Source organism: Protopterus annectens, chromosome 3.part1 (assembly GCF_019279795.1).
Source record: "Protopterus annectens isolate FY-2018-M chromosome 3.part1, PAN1.0, whole genome shotgun sequence".
NCBI lineage: Eukaryota > Metazoa > Chordata > Ceratodontiformes > Protopteridae > Protopterus > Protopterus annectens.
Window position 1 is genome coordinate 1,857,286,799 of NC_056732.1, and position 20,355 is coordinate 1,857,307,153.

General features: G+C 36.2%; 1 protein-coding gene across 1 annotated transcript in view; it reads right to left on the reverse strand.

The window, feature by feature from the left end:
• Nucleotides 1-3,940: 3,940 nt before the first annotated feature.
• The window catches only part of LOC122798769 (zinc finger protein 436-like), a 101,866-nt gene continuing 85,451 nt past the window's right edge, over nt 3,941-20,355 (reverse strand). Inside the window, exon 4 of the mRNA XM_044067880.1 lies at nt 3,941-5,340. Within this exon, the coding sequence (XP_043923815.1) occupies nt 3,992-5,340 (1,349 nt within the window). The 3' untranslated portion in view covers nt 3,941-3,991. The remainder of the gene's footprint in view (nt 5,341-20,355) is intronic.

The following is a 20,355-nucleotide window of genomic DNA, read 5'->3' on the forward strand; positions in this document are numbered from 1 at the left end:
AATCATTTGGCGAGCATGAAGCATTCTTCTCATTTTCCCATCTAACCTATCCAACACATTTTGGGGCAGTCTATCACTCCAAAACTATAAGTTAGGACAGGAAGAGCAAATTGGTTTATTGCTTGGATTTTGTTCCTAGATGTCAACACTATTTTCAGAATTAATTTAAGTGTTCTAAAGTATTCCTTACTAAGTTTTATTTGCATTTGTTCATGTTTTATTGTTGATCCTTCATCAATTCCTAAATATTTATACACTCCCTCCTGCTCAAGTTCTTTTATATCACAGTCCTGTCCCAAACTGATATTTTCCTGGTGCTACAGTTTTCCCATTTTAAAGGTTGCTTTTGTACACTTATCAAGACCAAATGACTTTCATCTCAAAAAGTCTGGACAACCTACAGCTGTGCTTTCAGTTCCTCATTTGATGAGCTATACAGTTTTAAATCCTTGACAAAAAGAAGATGAGAAGTCTATACACTTTGTTGTTTTTTAGGAGCCAAATTGTTGACATATCCTAAGCTGTTAAGTAAACAGCTTAATGGATTAATGGCAAGGCAGACTAGCAACAGTGACAGAGATAGTCAATCAGTATAGGGTGTATCTTATACATTTTAAGCACTCTGTTATCCAGGTATGTGGGATACCATCAAATGCTTCTTTTATAGTCAATTCATGTCATACTTAAATTCTTCCCCTTTTTACAGTTCTCCACTATGACTTTATTTAACAACAAATGATCCTTTGTTCCATATGACTTTCTTTTATTGCCCTTTTGTTCTACTGCCATAATTTGAGTTTTCTTTTAAATGACTATAAACCCTGTCAGCATCAATTCCCAAGTATAGTTTATACATCATCAGAAGGCAAGTTACTGGTCTTTAATTTTTAGGGTAGCTTGCAAGTTCACTCTTGAGTAGGAGCATTGTTTTGCCTGTAGTTAGCCAGGTTGGTGCCTGCTTGGGGTGCACTTATAAATAATTCTTACCCATGGCTAAATCCTCCTGCAATACTTTTAACCAAAACTTAGGTACTGCATCTGGGCCTGGGGTTTTCCAGTTAAGAGGCTTTTCTTAACTTTATTTCAATCTCTCTGGCTGTTACATCATCCCATTTCATATCCTGTACCTTTAAACTTTGTATTCTTTCTTTTACTTCTTCTATCCATTTAGCATTTTTGCTATGTTCCACAGGATCTTCATAGATACCTCTCCACAATATATCTACTTCCTCTTTTTTTGGCAGTCTTTTGGCATCTTTCACCTTATTTCCCAATTCTCTATAAATTTTTTTGGGTGATCAATAAAATGCTTATTTTGTACTTCCCCTTATATTTATCTGTGTATTTTCTAAGTTTTGCCACCTGTGCTGAAATTTTTAGTTTGTTATTTGCGATAGTGCATGATAGATCCTGGTCTGTTCTAATACTGTGCATTTCTTTAATCATATCTATCTTTCTTAGTATTTTTGTTGATCTATGCCCTCTTCTATAGTCTTTTAAGAGTAACACTTCTTGTCTTAATTGCTTTATAGTTTTCTCTATTTGATACTTCCATGATGGTATTTGATTTCTCCCCTTCCTTTCCATCACTACCCTTTGTTCTTGTGGTAGAACTTTATCAGTTATTAATTTAGCAGCACATTAATATATCCTGTTTATTTCTGTTATATTGCATGGATCTTTATGGACAGTCCTAATTACTGCATTCACTTGTTTTGTCAAACATCTGACTTTTGGGTTTTTTTGACCTTCTGCAGTCTATTTCTCTAATTGATCTTAATATATCTATTTATGTCTATTAAATCAAGCAACTCTTCTCTTTACTTCATTTCTTCCAAACTGAGGGCACATCCCTTGTTTTCCGTTTCCTGTAGGCATTCTATAGAAAGTTCTATAGCATCTTCCTGTGGCACCTTCTCTTCAATTTCATCCTGTGTCATCTGTTGCTGTGTCATATATGGGAACTCACTGGCCTATCACTCCTCAACATTGACTGCATCAGAGTTTCCTGTTCCTTTCCTTACTGTCTAGCTTCAAGTGAACATTTATACTGGTTTGCTGTGGAAGGCTCCAAAATATCTTGATATGCCACCTGACCAACTGCTTCCTGTTCCACTGGTTTCCCCTTAATTTGGATATCATTCGCTCTATCCTGTTGTGATGCTTTCTGCGTTCGATTTTCTACACTGAATCCTTCACTTTGCAGGTACTCCCATAACCTCAATTTCTATTTCTTTAACTTCTCCATTACTCTTCTTTTCTGCATTCCATCTTTGTTATATTATTTTTTTATTGTAAAATTATTCATATCCAGATGCCATTGCCTGTATTTCTCTTTGAATACCTTTGAGGCTGCCTTCTTTATACTGATTTATTTGGCTTTCTCCTTTGCATAAATATCTCACCATATCAAATCTCTTTTTCTTTCCCATGTCCATATTTTATTTTATATTTTTCAAATATCTCTAGGTTTTGTTGTTTATATTTTCGCACTTCTTCGGATACTTCTTTTTCCAAACAGATCAAAGTTTATTGATCTATATACTGTTTTTCATAAATCTGTTGTATTAATGAATGCAGATTTTATATTTGAAGCTTTTGACAGTTTTTCTTGCGGAAGTATTTTTCTTTCCTATAATTTCTTTCTCAATCGTTTTGTATATCTTGTGTTTGGAAATACTGGGCTTTTTGCATAATAGTAACAATACATAATTTCTTTCTTATCCTCAACAGTTCATTCTATAGTCTTTATGGCTCTTCTTTGGCCCATCAGTTTTTCTGATTTTTGTGAACGGGTACTTTCTTCTACAACAGGGGAGCCATCCTCGCTCTGGACATGGCCTCATTGTAGGAATGTTTCTGTATTTTGAGGATTCTACACTGCCATTTTTTTCCAGTCATAGCACCAGTGTGCCTACCAGGATTGGGCAGATTTTTATCCTGGGTCTTGTGCACCCAGTTATCTCTCTTAATTTTTGACCTACGTCTGTCCATGATATATGCTATATAAATACAGTCTGTATATCAGTGTCACCTTGGTGAGATTTTGTGAAAACAGGGTGCACCTCACGAAGGTACACACCAAGACTTGAGGATGAATTCAATTTCAGCAATGCTGCTCTCCTTTATGGCTTCTGTCTTTTCTAATTTCTCCAAGTGTTTTGGGTTTCTAATACCATGATGGGAATGGACCCCATTCCTAAGACAAGGTACGATTAAAGTTTATGAAATTAGTATTGTTTCAGTCTTTGATGTCAGTCAGTAGTGCTCTTTTCACCTGCAATGTGCCCAGTAATGACTCCTTCTGCAATTCGTATGGAGTTACATGGATTAGTAACATATTTAAATGACTGCAGATTCTTTTTTATAAGACCCGTTGCTCCTACTACTATTGGAACTGTCTTTCTTCCACATTGCTCTCATTTCTGCCTGCAGATCCTGGTATTTTATGACTTTGTGTCTCTCTGTATGCAAGACACTGTAGTCACTGGGTGTGGTGATTTCAATGATTAATGCTACTTTTGTCTTCTTTTCTTGGACCACTATATCCAGTTTTCTCACATCAGTCTTTTGAACTGTTGGCAATGGGTGATCCCATGTGATATAAGCTTCATCACTTTCTGTGATGCTTTGTGGCTCATGTTTCCAGTATATTTCAGCCATGTTAATACCATAATGTTTGCACAATCCCCAGTACAGCAGTTTTGCCACATTATTATGCCTTTCAGTATACAGTCCTTCTGCCATTATTTCGCAACCAGCAACAAGGTGTGTGACTGTTTCTAATTCGGTTTTACAAAACCTACATTTGTCTGTTTCTCCCACATGTTCAATAAACTTTGTAAACCAGCATGTATGTAGCCCACTGTCTTGCACTGCCAATATTAACCTTTCATTTCTTGGTTTGAATTTGCCTCTCCTTAACCATTCCTGCATTCGTTCCTGATCAACATGAGGTTCTTCCAGAAGGTTTCTATATTTGCAACTATATTTATGCTTTTTCCACATGGCCAGTGTGGATATTCTGATGACGCTTCATACTACACTTCTGTGTAAAACTTTTGTCACACATGGTACATTTATAGGGCTTTTCTCCAGTGTGTATATGTTGGTGTTTTACCATGTTACCCTTCAATGTAAAAGTCTTGTCACACATGGTGCACTTATAGGGTTTCTGTCCCATGTGTGTATTCTGATGCCTATGTATATGACTCTTCTTTCTAAAACTCTTACCACATGTGGCACATTTGTAGTTTTTCTGTTCCATGTGGGTACTTTGATGACTTACCATCTGATTCTTCTGTACAAAACTCTTGTCACAAATGGTGCATTTATAGGCATTCTCTCCAGTGTGTATATGCTGGTGTTTTACTATGTGATCTTTCCGTGTAAAAGTCTTGTCACAAATGGTGCACTTATAGGGTTTCTGCCCTGTGTGTGTATTCTGATGCCTATACATATTACTCTTGTCCCTAAAACTTTTACCACACATGGCACATTTGTAGTTTTTCTGTCCTGTGTGGATACTCTGATGACTTACCATCTGACTCTTCTGTGCAAATCTCTTATTACACATGGCACATTTATAGGGTTTCTGCCCCATGTGTATATTCTGATGCATATACATATTACTCTTGTACCTAAAACTCTTACCACATGTGGAACATTTATAGTTTTTCTGTCGTGTGTGGATACTCTGATGACTTATCATCTGATTCTTCTGTGCAAAACTCTTGTCACACATGGTGCATTTATACGGTTTCTGTCCCGTGTGTGTATTCTGATGCCTATGCATATGACTCCTCCTCCTAAAACTCTTACCACATGTGGCACATTTGTAGTTTTTCTGTCCACTGTGGGTCCTTTGATGAGATATTATATGACTTCTTTGTGTAAAACTCTTGTCACACATGGTACATTTGTAGGGCTTCTGAGCAGTGTGCATTATCAAATGTACTACTAAAGTCTTTCTTCTTGTAAAACTCTTGCCACATGTGACACATTTGTAAAGCTTCTTTTTATTGCATATCTGTTCATGTAATGCCATTGTATTCTTTTGTCTTTTCCCACTGTGACTTAATTGATCAGTTAAATCATTAATATTGAATTTTACACTGTTGTTGTGATTAAGCTGACTAAATGCCATTTCCATGGGTGTTTGTAGATGCCTTTCTATTTTGTTTTTTTTGATAAACCCATCATTAATTTCCTTGCAGTTGTGTCTGGTTTCAGAATGCACTGCAGTTTCCCTTGTGACTGACATCTTATCTGAGAGAGCTTTATTAAATTCATCATCCTGCGGTAGACTCTTGATCTCGGAGTACTCTGCATCCCTGTTGACTTAAAAGAAAATAAAAAGTGTGTAAGAACAAGTTTTCTTACCATGAGGCTTACAGTGTCCTTGCATAAAGACTTTTTTTTTAATTTCTAACTGTAGTAAACAAACAATATACTGAAAGAATTACAATAATGAATGCCACAAAAACTCTACCCTGTTATTATGCCTTACTGCTCCTTCTAAACACATTTAACAATGCCATATGGTTGGCTGCTTTTATTCCTGCAAAGATTTTCAACAGTTCATCTGGCGCACCTGCCATCTTACTGTTCCTTATAAAATAAACTCCCCCTATTTAGCCCTGGCTCCACATAAGGGCATCATGGGTGTTTTTGGACATACAGCTCTACCCAGGTGAACTAGTCCATTACTTTAAAGTCTGATGTTAATACAGAATTAGAAATGACACAAGACACCAAGGCTCAAACTTAACAATTTATTAAACAAAAAACTACTAGATAAACAGAAAAAAACTAATAAATCATGTACTTACAAGCATATGCATAAACAAAATCATTTTTGCACATGACAGAGAGACTTCAATCCTATTCAGTACAGTTATCTGTTCAGTCAAGGCTTGGCCGACACTGGCAAAATGGCTCTATGCTCAGTTCAGGTTGATGCTGTGATCAAATCCAGATGATGATGATTTCCATTTTAGCATTTGAGCTTTTTATAGTCTTGAACAAACAATAGGGTCAATAGGTTCAACTAATGACATATAGATCACAAGTTCATCATGAGTTGATGGAATATTTTAGAAAATTACAGATCATTTCCTAAGTTGTAAACAAGTCTCATAATGTATGGTCATATGCCTTACTTCCCTTTTCTAAAGAACAATTAGCCCACAAACTTGTGATATAGTTCCTCATTGGAATCCCCCATATTCTGGTAAACATCTTTTAAGCTGATAAACAACTTACAGGTCAACAAAAGTTCAGTTATACCAGTAATCAGTGAGCAAGGCCTGCTCTTAAGCATATTGTATTGTTACAATACTAGCAGCCTATAGTATGGTAGCAGCATGTCAGATCTAGCAATAATCAAACATACACAGTGGTATGTGGCTTGAGGCATAACAAAAAACAGGTAGACTGTGTGGATCCGTCACAGGCCACCCCTTGCATCGAGCAACGTACGCTGTGTATCCCTTATAAGAGTTAAAACTGACAACATTAATTTGTATCTTCTTATCACTTTACAGTAAATGCAGCATTATACTTAGCAGAATAACATTGAAACTACTGTGGTCAAAAGCAAGGGATGCAACAACAAATTAAACTACACTGAAGTTTTAGATGACCACATACAAATATCATACCAATGCGAAACAGTTATATCTTGTATTTCATTTGCAATTTTTACAATGGTACCTTTATCTTTAATCATTTTAATAACTGTTTGTTGCGCATCATTTAGTGTTTTATTTAATAGTTGCTACACTATTTGTCCTTCCTGCTTACTCTGTTGAAATTCCAGGTGGACTAGAGATGGCCATCTAAAAGTGTGTAATGGTTCTATGCTAGCATTAAATGTGATGTCCATCCATTTAGTCAATCTAATAAGTTCTCCAGTACAAAAATCAATAATTGCATGGATATTACTTTTACAGTATGCTCCACCATTTGTGATTATCCCACCACTCCAGGCTAATTTACAGGAGGATATCACACAAACTGTGGTATCATTTAGTTGGTAGCTGTCCGTACCATTTACTACATACCTATGCCAAGTGCATTCCCCAGTTCCGTTATGTAAGCATGGGTGAGGCTTCCTTTTCACCATCATGCATACCCACCCATGGGGCCACGTCTCACAACCTGCCAAATCAATAGGTACATCATTATAATCAATCAAAGTAGATTCAATTTGAGGCACCCACCAATTATTTCCAAATTGCAAGGGCAATGTAACAAATGGACAGACCTGCTTTGTTCCTTTTTTGCTAGCAAGATAGTCAAAAATCAGTATACAAGACTTGTTTTCACATGCAAAGTCTATTGGCTTTAACCAATGATATAGTTGCAGTTCCCTTTGCCAATGGGCTGCCTTTTTAGCCCCCCCCAAGTTTGAGTAAATTACAAATATTGATAATTAGCAGCCAACTGAGATAGCATACAAAAAGTTTGATTTACTTCTGTTGTGAGGTTATTTAAAATCTGTTCTGTATATGTATTAGCGTGTTCACTCCACCTCCACATGACAGTTTGAGTTAAAATACTGTCTACAGTTTTTTGCCCCAGTTCAGGATCATGATCTGCTAGTAGCTTAAAGGCCATATTTAGGTCACTACCCAAATGACCCAATTTGCTACGTAGGGTATCTATATCTACACTGTTTAAGAATCCAGTCCCTGTTCTGACTGCACCTAGTGCAGTGCCTAAAATACCTGTAACATCACGTTTATTTCTTTTATATTTGTAATGTCTATATTTGATATACAAGGAATTAACTGGCCATAATTTCACAATTTTACAATGTGGATACATGGTAGTAATATCAACTGCTGTCATGTTAATTATTTTAATACTTTGTATAACTGTAGCACTACATATAGTTTTACATCCTCTTGTATACCTCACCACATGTCCCAAACCATCAAATACAGTTGAACTATTGTCCATGGCATATATCTACAAACTTGGAGATAGGGTTTCCACGGTGTCATTTTCCCTTTGAAATTCAGCTATGCAGGAGGAATCTAATGGAGACTTGACCAGTGGAAATCCCGACTCATTTAGTTTTTGGTATAAACCTCCAAAAGAGTTGGAAGCACACTTTTCGGGATGTCTATCACAGTTTAGTCTACATACAGTTGTGATGTTCTCCGTCTTGAGTGATGCTCCAAGTTAGGGCAGATTTAGGTGTTACCGTATATAGATCATCTCCCAATTTCCAATAAAGGTCACAGAACGCCGTTAGATTTGCAACATCTTCCTCGTCAAATAGAGGGATAGGATCAAGACAGTCATATGGCCCATCTAAGTGTTGTCATCGAAAAAATTGGCACCTTCCCAAACAATGGCAATAATCAATGGAGAGGAAAGTACAATGGTTGTTTAGCAGAATCAAGTAATACTAAGACAGTATCACCAGGTCCATCGCAAATCACAGTCCCATGTTCATTTGGCTGATTGGGTGTGGTCACTATAACTCTCATCCCCAGCCACTTGCTTGGTTTATTATCACAGTCTTGTAACAAAATAACAGCATCTTGATGCATACTAATTTCTACTAAAGGTTGTCCTTTTTGAATCATCAGTGTCTTGTTATCTAAATTGATAGCCTTTACTATCACTTCTCGTTCTGGCTCCCATAATGTAAAAACCTCCCAATTTCCCCCTAATAGTCCTTTTTGCCCCCAGTGCCAATTTTCTGGGAGATACAGTTTCCAACCTGTTTCAACTAACACTATATTTTGTGCTGGCACTCTTTGTTCAGTCAATGCGCATAGCCAGAACCGGGTTTGATCAGCATTTGTCAAAAGAAGGTATATGACATCTGGGTTCAGCTTTTCTAGTTTCAAAATACAACAGTTGGACCGAATGTCATTCGTATGCATTTGCAAAGGGTTTCCTTGATGCTTCTGAGGCCTATTATTCAGCTGGCTCACAGCTAATTCTAATACCTTTGCCCATTCGTAACGTTCCACCACTTGTATTCTTTCGGATTTGTTCTTTAAGGAGCCCATTATACCTTTCAATCAAACCAGCAGCTTGAGGATGATATGGGATATGCAGCACCCACCGGACTCCATTTTCTTTTGCCCATTCTTGAACTTCTGCTCCAGTGAAGTGACTGCCTTGGTCACTTTAGATTTCACTGGGAACCCCATATGTTACACACAATTTATTCAATCCTTTTAACACTGCTTGTTGGTTTGCCTTTTTGCATGGAGACACCATTAGTAATCCTGAATAAGTGTCCACCATCGTTAGGCAGTATTGCTGATTTTGATGCAGTGGTAAAGGACCAATAAAGTCTATTTGCCAGATTTGTCCTGAACGACTGCCTCGGTGAATGTGTCTACATGCTTCTGCTTGCAGTTGCTTTCATTTATTTCTTTGGCAGATTTCACACTGCTTTATAACATCTGTAGTTATTTCCTTATTCAACTGCATACCATGCCTTCATGCCCATTCTATTGTTGCATCTCTTCCCAAGTGCCCACTCCGATCATGGGCCCATCTTGCCATATTAGCACTGTCAATTTTCTCTTCGGAAACACATACCACAGCCATCTTGTCTACCTGCTGGTTATGCCTCCTTTCATTTGTCACAAGTGATGCATGGGCATCTACATCTCCAACACTGATTTTGCACTGTTGATCTTTTTCCCAAATTCATTGCCAATCTTCTGAGCCTCCCCACAGAGGTCTACCATGGATCTTCCAATTCTGTTGTTGCCAGGCAGGTAACCAGGTTGTCAGCCCTTTAAAAACTGCCCAGCTGTCAGTATAGATGTATGCCTCATCTCCGGGTGATAAACTATCGATAACTAGGGCAACAGCTCATAATTCTGCCTGATTATTTGAACCGGCAGTACCCTCATCAAACAACACGGTTTCTGTTCGTGGGCAATACGCCACCGCAGTCCAGGTCCTGCCGTTTGATCCAATTTTAGCAGAACTGTCAGTAAACCATGTGTGTTTCTGTTTTTCTGCATTTAAATTATCAAATGGTGATGCTTCAATGATTGGTGATTTTGGAAGCTCATGTCGCTGTTCAATCACATCAGCATCATCCAAAATTACCAGTCCAGCCAACTGTTGTTGTACTTGAGATACTCCAGGTACGATGTTGACTCTTTCCTGCAAGTACCACTTCCATTTTTGTACGGTTGAAGATTGTGCTATTAAAGTTTTCATCAAATTATTATCTCGTAACCACCCCTGGATTGGGTAGTCTATCTTTACCGTCACTGTTTGTTGTTTAGTTATTCCTTCCACATGAATCAATGCTGTGCACACGGCCAGCACATGTTGTTCAAGGGGGCTATATCTAACCTGTGCTCCAGTTAGGGATTTAGACCAAAATCTCAATGGTCTCTTTTTCCCAGTGTCATCTTTCTGCCACAGCCCCCAAGACATAATGTTATTGGCAACAGTTACTTCCAGGATAAAGGGTTGCTGTGGATCAATTGGGCCCAGCCCCACACTCTGCTGTAGAGACTTTTTTGCTTCTTCAAAAGCCGTTTGTTGCTTGAGACCCCATTGAAAGTCACACTTTTTCCTCGTTATATAGTGAATGGGCCACAAAATCAGTCCAAGGTGAGGTACAAACGTCCTCCAAAAGCCCATTGCTCCTAAGAAGGCCTGTGCCTGCCGTTTCATTTTTGGGACTGCAATTTTCTGAATACTCTCTAGTGCCGCTGCAGGAATTTTTCTTTTCGCTCCATTCCAAATCATACCAAGGAATTTTACTGATGTCCCTCGTTGTGTTTTATTTTCATTTATAGCCCGCCCTCTGTTCTGAAGGTGCTGGAGTAAAGTTTTTAATGCAATACCTACATCGGACTTCTCTTCGGTAATCATTATGTCATCAATGTAATGAAAAACAGTCACTTTGTCCAGTTGTAACTTGGCTAGATCTCTAGCCACCAGTCCATGACACAGGGTAGGGCTGTGCGGATATCCCTGTGGTAACACTTGGAAGGTGCACTGCCTCCCCTCCCAAGTAAAAGCAAATTGGGCTCTGCTTTCTTCTGCTATTGGAATGGAGAAGAAAGCATTTGCCAAGTCCAAAACTGCATGATATGGCCCAGCAGATAAAGACAATCTTTCCACGATCGTAACGATATCTGGAACAGCTGCCGCTAAAGGTGGGGCCACCTTGTTCAGACCTTGATAATCTACCGTCATCCGCCATGACCCATCAGGTTTCTTTACCGGCCATACCAGACTGTTAAATGGACTCACAGTGGGCTCAAGTATGCCAACCCGAAGTAGTTCTTGGATCATTTCAGTGATCTTTGCGTGCCCACCTGGGATACAATATTGTTTGAGGTTTACTATTGTTTTAGGTGTGGGAATATAAAGTGGTTCCCACTTAGCATTGCCTCAGACTACAGCCTTGACTGCGTTGACTGAACAATGCCGCACCCCAAACGTAAATGGCTCTACAGTGGTTTCCAAAGTTCTACCCTTTAACACATCTATTCCTAAAATGTGTTCAGGTACTGGAGCTATGACTGCTTCAATGAAAATTGGAATACCATCCCCAAAAGCTATTATAACCTTAGTTTTGGTACCTAGTGTTTTTGCCCCTCCATAACCATCAATCTCTACATACTGCCCACAAAATTTATGGGGGTTGCCTGCAAAATGGTTATTTCTGATTCTGTGTCTACCAGAGCCATTACATGTTGTGGCCATCCCCTCCAAAAAATGGTAAGAGGTACGTAAGGGTGTCGGTCCCCAGGTGTAATTGCTCTTACCGTACCCCTAGCTACTGGGGACCCACCTACTAGTCAATTTGTCTCCGTTTTTTCAACCGGGGTTCTTCATTCCTTTTCTCCCCAATCTCTCTCATCACTGAATTCTCCCTTTTGCCACTGTGCTAGGTCATCAGTAGGGATGTCAGGATATAATTGATTCCACCCTACCTTTCCTTCAGTGGTACTTCTGGTTGGACTTTTTGTAGGGGTTTGCTTTTTGCCAGGAGAGATTGATCTTTTCTCTTTTTGTTTTTGTTTCCATTTTTTATATAATTCCTCGGTAGCTATCCCATCTATTTCTGCAACTTCTACCCCCCACCTTAATCCTTGGTAGCTATCCCATCTATCTCTGCAACTTCTACCCCCCACCTTAATAGATCCAGAAACATTTGCTTTCTTGTGACTTTCTCATCAGATTTATCTTTTGGTTTCTCTGCATTTGCTTTTCTAGCTCTTCTCTGTTCTTTGTCTTCCACTAATTCTGCCATTTGATTTAGAGTGACTATTTCATCCCATATTTGCTGACCTACACAGCCTGCCAGGGCAGCTATCAGCTGCCCTTTCCACCACTGTGGTACATTTCTGATCAATTTACTTCTCATATTGCTGGTCGTTATTTGTGCATCTGGTCTTTTCGGAAGCACCAATGCCCCATTCCTTAATTCCAATGAATAAATGGTAGCCAGCATAGCCATTTCTCTTAACTGTTGTATTGCCTCTGCTATGGTTTTTCAAGGCTTATGTTCATCAGCTACTGCTGTGGCATCAGGCCAAGTAGCTCGGAAAGCCGAGGCTAACCACACCACCAGTGTATTTACATGGGGATCGTCATGGTTCACATTGTTTACTATTTGCTTTAGACGTGGATGGAACACCAAGCATGCACATTGGTACATTTCTTCGGCATTTAGAGACACTGCTTCTCCCCCTGTGCCCCAAACCTGAAGAAACCACACTATAACAGTTTCCCCCGGATTTTGCTTATAGATTTGGATTACATTTAATAATTCAGTTTGGGTATAACTCCGCACCGCAACCCATTGTTGTGAACCCCCCCCCCCCAAGTGTACTGTCCCTTTCTCTCAATAACTGGACGTGCCTCCACTGATGGGGAATTTACTATTTCAAATTCATTATCACCCTCATCGGTTGAAGGGAGATCACCTTCCCACTTCTCGGGGTCAAACTCTGCCTTACACAGCAAAGCACGAACCCAGGGCCTTGAGGGCGGACCGCATAATTTTTCCCATTTCATTGTCTACGCTGTTGAATTATTAGATTAGCTAGAGTCACTGAATTATATTTCCAGTGTTTAGCTTCTGCTCCTACTTTAACAAGTGTCATATTTGCCTTCTCCAAGGCATCTCTAACCAATGTGTGTGTATTTGTGTGTTCTTTACATTGCTGTTCTAACTCTAGGACTTTTTCTTTTAGTTTCTCTACATTTCTATCTAATTCCTGAATTGCCTCAAAGAACAGCCATCCAGACGCTCACACCTCTTCCTTCACCTTTTTCCCCTTATCATCCAATTTTAGCTCTGCTAGAGCCTTAGCTAGACTATCAGGGACTGCCTTAGGGATTTCTTGCAAAAGTTTTGGGGAAGGAGAGGGTGAAAATACCTTAGCAAGAGGATCCCATTTCCCAAACAATGCTGGCATTATAGTACCAATGCCCACCTTATTTGGGATACCTGACACAACATCCTTCTTGCCTATGCCTATATGTTTTAAAGGAAAAAACATTGGTTGTTGTTGTGACATTTCTACTGCAAACCTCAGACTCTGCTCAATGCGCCAAATTGAACTAGTCTGTTAATTTAAAGTCTGAGGATAATACAGAATTAGAAATGACACAAGACACCAAGTCTCAAACTTAACAATTTATTAAACAAAAAAACTAATAGATAAACAGAAAAAAACAAATAAATCATGTACTTACAAGCATATGCATAAACAAAATCATCTTTGCCACTGATAGGGAGACTTCAATCCTATTCAGTACAGCTATCTGTTCAGTCAAGGCAGGGCCAACACTGGCAAAATGGCTCTATGCTCAGTTCAGGCTAATGCTGTGATCAAATCCAGATGATGATGATTTCCATTTTACCCTTTGAATTTTTATAGTCTTGAACAAACAATAGGTTCAGTAGGTTCAACTAATGACATATAGATCACAAGCTCATCATGAGTTGATGGAATATTTTAGAAAATTACAGATCATTTCCTAAGTTGTAAACAAGTCTTGTAATGTATGGTCATATGCCTTACTTCTCTTTTCTAAAGAACAATTAGCCCACAAACTTGTGATATAGTTCCTCAGTGGAATCCCCCATGTAAACATCTTTTAAGCTGATAAACAACTTACAGGTCAACAAAAGTTTAGTTATACCAGTAATCAGTGAGCAAGGCCTGCTCTTAAGCATACTGTATTGTTACAATACTAGCAGCCTATAGTATGGTAGCAGCATGTCAGATCTAGCAATAATCAAACATACACAGTGGTATGTGGCTCGAGGCATAACAAAAACCAGGTAGACTGTGTGGATCCATCACACCAGAAATCAGTGAAAAGCTAATATAATTATAGTTATGATAACAGAAAACTGTATATTAATTTTACATTTAAAAAGTAATAAACTTGACTACTTTCCAGAACATTGGCTTTAATAATTTAAAATCCTCTATAATGCTAGAGACAAAAAACTGGTATGATGGTGTAAATCTTCTGTTCCATTTGACATATTTAGGAGCTAGTAGGTATTAAAACAACTAGACTGCATACCATCATTTTGCTGCAATATGCACTTTGCCCCTGATGGAATAGTAAGCATGCTTCTCCATAGGTTTGCAGATTCATATTTATATATCAGGCTATTGACCACTTAGGCTTTTATAAGCTTAGCATTGCAGTCCATTACAGCTGTGCCCCTAAGTATTACAGGCTTGTATTTGGAGGGGGTATTTTAAGAATTTTATACAGGTTTTGTAGGTGGCATTTTAGTCTGGCATTGCTTTCTGCCTCTGACTACCAGAGGCATGTTTAATATTTAAATATTTTTCAGCTTATTGATTTTATGAATAAACTGTGTTTTGTGAAAGACACTAAATTTTTATGTAGGATACATTTTCAATATGAACCAGAAACAACTTTAAAGAATAGGGCAAACACTTAACTATTTATAGAACAAATTTAATAAAACTAAAGATTCAAAAAGGAGACAAATCATCTTTAGATTTGGTAACATTTTTAAATATAAAATAACAAAAAATACTAGAATGCAAAGAGGAACGTATAATAAAAAATAGAAACTTACCTCATATATTAATTCCTTAAAATTAGGTAACAGAATCAAGGTATTAAATAAAACAAATTACAGTGAATTGAATGTATTAAATGCCCTGAAAGAAATAGAAAAGTGACAGGTATAAAAGACATATTGTGAGCATATAGAACATGTAACAAGATGAATACACTACAAACACATATTAACAAGAACATTAAGTACAAATTTAATGAATACAACAATGTATTAGAAGAACAAATTGATAATTAATGTTATACAACAAATTAAATTTGTAAAGTAATTCAGTGATTATGTAATGTACTTAAAGCATTTAAGCTAATTATAATACAAAGATCTGTCTAGCGGAAATACTCATCAACTACCTCTACATTAAAACAAAACAAAAATCTAGGTAATTGTTCATTTAACTGACCAATAACTTTGCTAAATGTAGATTATAAAAGATTTGTCTCAATATTTGCTGACCGAACAATGCAATACTTACCACAATGAACAGACAATGATCAAATTAGTTTTATTAACAGACAAGCCGAGGGCATTATAAACATATAGCTGTTATTGGCTATTCAGATAATAACCTAAAACAATGAGTTAAAAAGTTCACACAGAAAAAAACAAATGGTTAAAAACCAAATGAAACAAAAAGAAAAATCTAGCATAGCTAGACTTTCCACTGTGTGATACCTTTAGAATCATGGGATATATGCAAATTACCCCTTAATGATATCAGGTGTTTCAGCTAAATGGTAATGCTGAATGTCCAAGACTTTTTCTTTTGCTTTTTAAGTCCATTCATGGATAATTTCAGGCCAATAAAGCCAAACCCCTCTATCTGCGCACGGACAATTTCAAGCCAATAAAACATGGACAATTTCAAGCCAATAAAACCAAACCCCTCTAGCTGTGCATGGACAATTTCAGGCCAGTTGTCCATGAATAGACTTAAAAAGTAAAGGTAAAAGAAAACGTGTTGGACATTCAGCTTTGCCATTTAGCTGAACACCTGATATCCTTAAGGGGTAATTTGCATATAGCCCATGACTCCAAAGGTATCACACAGTGGAAAGTCTAGCTTTGCTAGCATTTTCTTTCTGTTTCTATTCAGATAATACTGATGAAGAACTATCACTATTTAGTTTAGATATTACAAACCTTTCAACACAATCAATTGGGGTTATTTATTTATCAATGACATTAGCTACATATGGATTCTCTAAAACAGTTATTAATCTATTGCAAATGTTACATAAATACAATATTAACATGTTCCTGCTAAATTCAGGAACAATAGATAATCAAGAAAAGTACTGCCTGCTATCACATACACCAGTTGCCTTGTTAAGAACACCAGCAAATGTAAGAAATCATTTTTAAATTAAAGGTCTTCAAATAACTATCACTCAAAATGTTGTAAGTTGCAGACAATATTCTTTTGGAATTTACAGATACTGATTCTTCATGTTGTCAAATTCAGAAAATAACTACAAACTTTAATAAGATATCTGGTTTTAATTACAATGATACCAAAATTTAACAATTATGAATCCTGCACAAAATTACAGGATGAAATTTAAAGAAATATACAATTTATATATTGAGGGGAACATTGATATGTAGGAATAACTCATAATTAGGAACAACTCTTACAACTAATGTTCAATAAATATTACAAGTAAACTCCAAATAAAATTATACATTTGATTCTATGTTACCAAAAGTTACATTTTATACAAACAATGTCCTAGTTTTCAGCTAAAACTCAAATAAATAAAACTGTTAAATTACTAGTACATTTTAATGGTAAACCTAATAAACCTAGTATAGCTTTTAAGAATTATATTAGAAAAATAGGACAAAGGGCAACTGGGCTTTCCCAAAATAATATCTTATACAAGTGCATTCAGCATTAAAATTATAGCACATTATTGAGTAGTTACTAAGTTAATTGGAAAAAATGCATCTAAATCATTACATGATCAATAAAACTAAATGAAATCATAAGTTAATAGATAGGTTCTGGCTTATAATCCCAAGTTACACTCAATATAACACACAGAAATTTCTTGAATAAACTTACACCAATAACATCTCAAAAATATTCAAAAACTCAATATAAACATGTTATTTAAAAACTGAATGTTTATTACCTATTCACTACGTGTTAATAAAAGTGTGTTAGAACACTGACAAAGAAAAGAAGATATCAAATTGTTATGGGAAAAGTTATATCTGGTACAACTGTATTGAAAATACAAAAATAAAGACTGTTGTAAAAAAATATTAGAAGAATAAGATTGAGTTGAGACAGAATGGCTTGGATAAAATCAATAGGAGATTATTTCATGAAAGTAATCAATATTTTAATGGCACGGGTATATAATACTTTAAACTCTAGAATACCTTACCACTACAACATTCTGATAAAGAAGCAAGTTATATTATCAAAATTAGGTAAAACAGAGACAACAAAACAAATACTTCTGAATATTATATTGGCTACATATTTAAGAATGATAAATTAAAACTTTTCTGAAGCATTACCCTACTGGTGGACAAAGACTGAACTCTCAAGCTTCAACTACCTGAAGTGCAACCCACCAATGAATGGAGTTCCTATACAAGAAATAGCTGTTGGTGAGTAGTTCCAGCAGTGATGCCCTTTTAGGGGGAGTCTCCCCCTTCTTCAAGTTGGTGTGGCTGTGAAGTTGGTATAGGTATGTCTAGGGTTTGGTGGGATTTCCCCTGCATAAAAACACAAGTGTTTTTTAGCAATTTTTTCAGCAGTGGAGGGATTCTGATCATCGGTTCAGTTGCTTTTTTTCAACTCATAGTGGAAGTCTTCTAAAGATAAAACTCATGGTAAGATCCACAAACTGAACAACTACATTTGTGTTGTGTAAAGTGGATACTAGGAATTTTTAAATAGAACCATTTGCATACCTGATAAAAGAGCCAAGATAAACAAGGGAAAAAGTGCAAGTTGTAGATGTAAAAATACACTGAAACCAGACTACAAAAAAATTCTCTTGAAAATGTCCTACTATGAAAGAATATTAGAAAGTAAGTCAAATGTTTTGCCAAGCTCTGTGCATTGTTGTCTTACACAATACTCCTTTATCTGAACATTTAAATGGGAATAAGCATCTTTTTATTGTCTATACTGGCCATAGCAAGAAAAGTAATAACTTTTAAGAAGTACAAGAAAAAACGCTAAGCTCGTCGCTCTTAGAGAATACTGAATTTAATAAAACACTAAAATAAACACATTTTTCGTCTGACCTCAATGCCTGGACTTCTTCAGAACAAAATCAAACCAAAAAACAGTTAAAATTCAAACATCTTATTTATAAACTTCCTGCCAAGATTTTCAAACTCTTAATTGGTTCTTAAAGACATATATGCATACAATGTATACTTTCATACTTAAGCTTGGCTAACTTTTACATTAACTTATTCTTCAAATCACATTCCTAAACTTTTTGTAGCAGCCAACAACAAAACATGATTATATAAAATTACACACCTCTAAATAAACTTGAATAAATCTAAATTAAATCATGCTGAATTATATTGCAAAAATCTATAATATAAATGCATAAAAACTTTGATCACATCATATAAACAAACATTACATGTGTCCTATTAACCATGGTCACTAAGTTTGGAGCGCCCATAATTTAAAAACTATTATTTGTATTTAAAATACATTTTAAACAATCTTTTTAATACTTCCTAACAAATATTGGACAAAAACATAGGCTGAAATTAGCCATAACATGCACATTCTTCCGCTATATGACTTGAAAATTCAAAATAATCCTCAAACATAGTATATACATCCCATTAGGGATGAAAACCCATCCATCCAAAACATCCTACATTTTTGTTATACTTATGCTTATTTCTAACATTCTATCGAATTAAATACAACATTATATACTAAACTCTCTTACTTTAAACTATTAATAGTACTTTTGTCTAGTTTATCCCACTTAGTTCACCATACATAATACTAGATATTATTATCAAGTTCTACTAAATTTATTTTATAATATGCCTAAGTACTGTGTAGGCACCAACCTTGATGAAACTTACTTTAACATGATTAATATAATTTATACTACACTATCTATCTAAACTTTTAAGTTTTAACAAGCACATGAGGGTACATTTATCATTCAAACCTGGCTTTGTATAGGCATTCAATCTAATTTGCTACAAAAGTTCCTTTTTCTCTAGCAAAAGACCAAAAGGGCCCCCTCTTGCATCTTGTTTCACTTGATCGATTATTTTATATTGGAATTTATGTTCAAGAAAATTTAAAATATGTCTAGCAAGGGTGTTATCTTCTTTTTGCAAATTAATACTTCTCTGATGTTCATAAACTCTATCCCGTATTCTTCGCTCAGTCTTTCCAATATAAAAAGATGGGCAACATTGACACATGGCTACATACACCACTCCTTTAACATTGACACATGGCTACATACACCACTCCTTTTGAATTATAGTTAAATTTGCCTTTCGTACTCAGTTTAAAGCCATTGACTTCAATGTTTACCCCCAAAAACATTAAATGACAATAGGAACAATTACCACAATGCATCATGCCCCTACTGACTGTAAAGGAATTGTTCTGTTGTTTTTTCTGTAACAATTCCTTAAAACTCAGTCCCTTCCTCCACACTATTTTTGGTGTTGTTCCCAATTTAGACACTAATGTACTATCATCATTCAATATATTCCAATTTTTGATTATGATATTTTTTATTCTATCATAATCTAAAGAAAAATTTAGAATGCAAGCCAAATTAAATTTGGCTTTAGTCTCTTGTGATGTACATCCTTCTGTTACATCATCAATGCCTACATTTATTTGCTCATATATAAACTTAGTTTGTTGCTTTAGTATAGGTGTATATATTCCATTGATTCTTTTCAGTGTTACTTCTTCTATTAGCTTTTCAATTAATGTGATTGGGTATGCCCTATTCAGAAACATTTGCTTTAAATTCAAACATTCCTTAATAAATTCCTCTTCTACAGTTATCATTTGTGTAGCCCGTACCAACTGACCTTTAACCACTGACTTTTTCTGAAATTTTGGATGTGCACTAGAATAGTGGAGGAATTTATTTGAATAAGTGGGTTTTCTGAAGATTTTAGCTTCATATACTCGCAACACATCATTTTTAATCAGTGTTGCATCCAAATATGCAATTGATGTTAAATGAAATGTATATGTTAGATGTAAAAAAATCCGTGGTTCCATT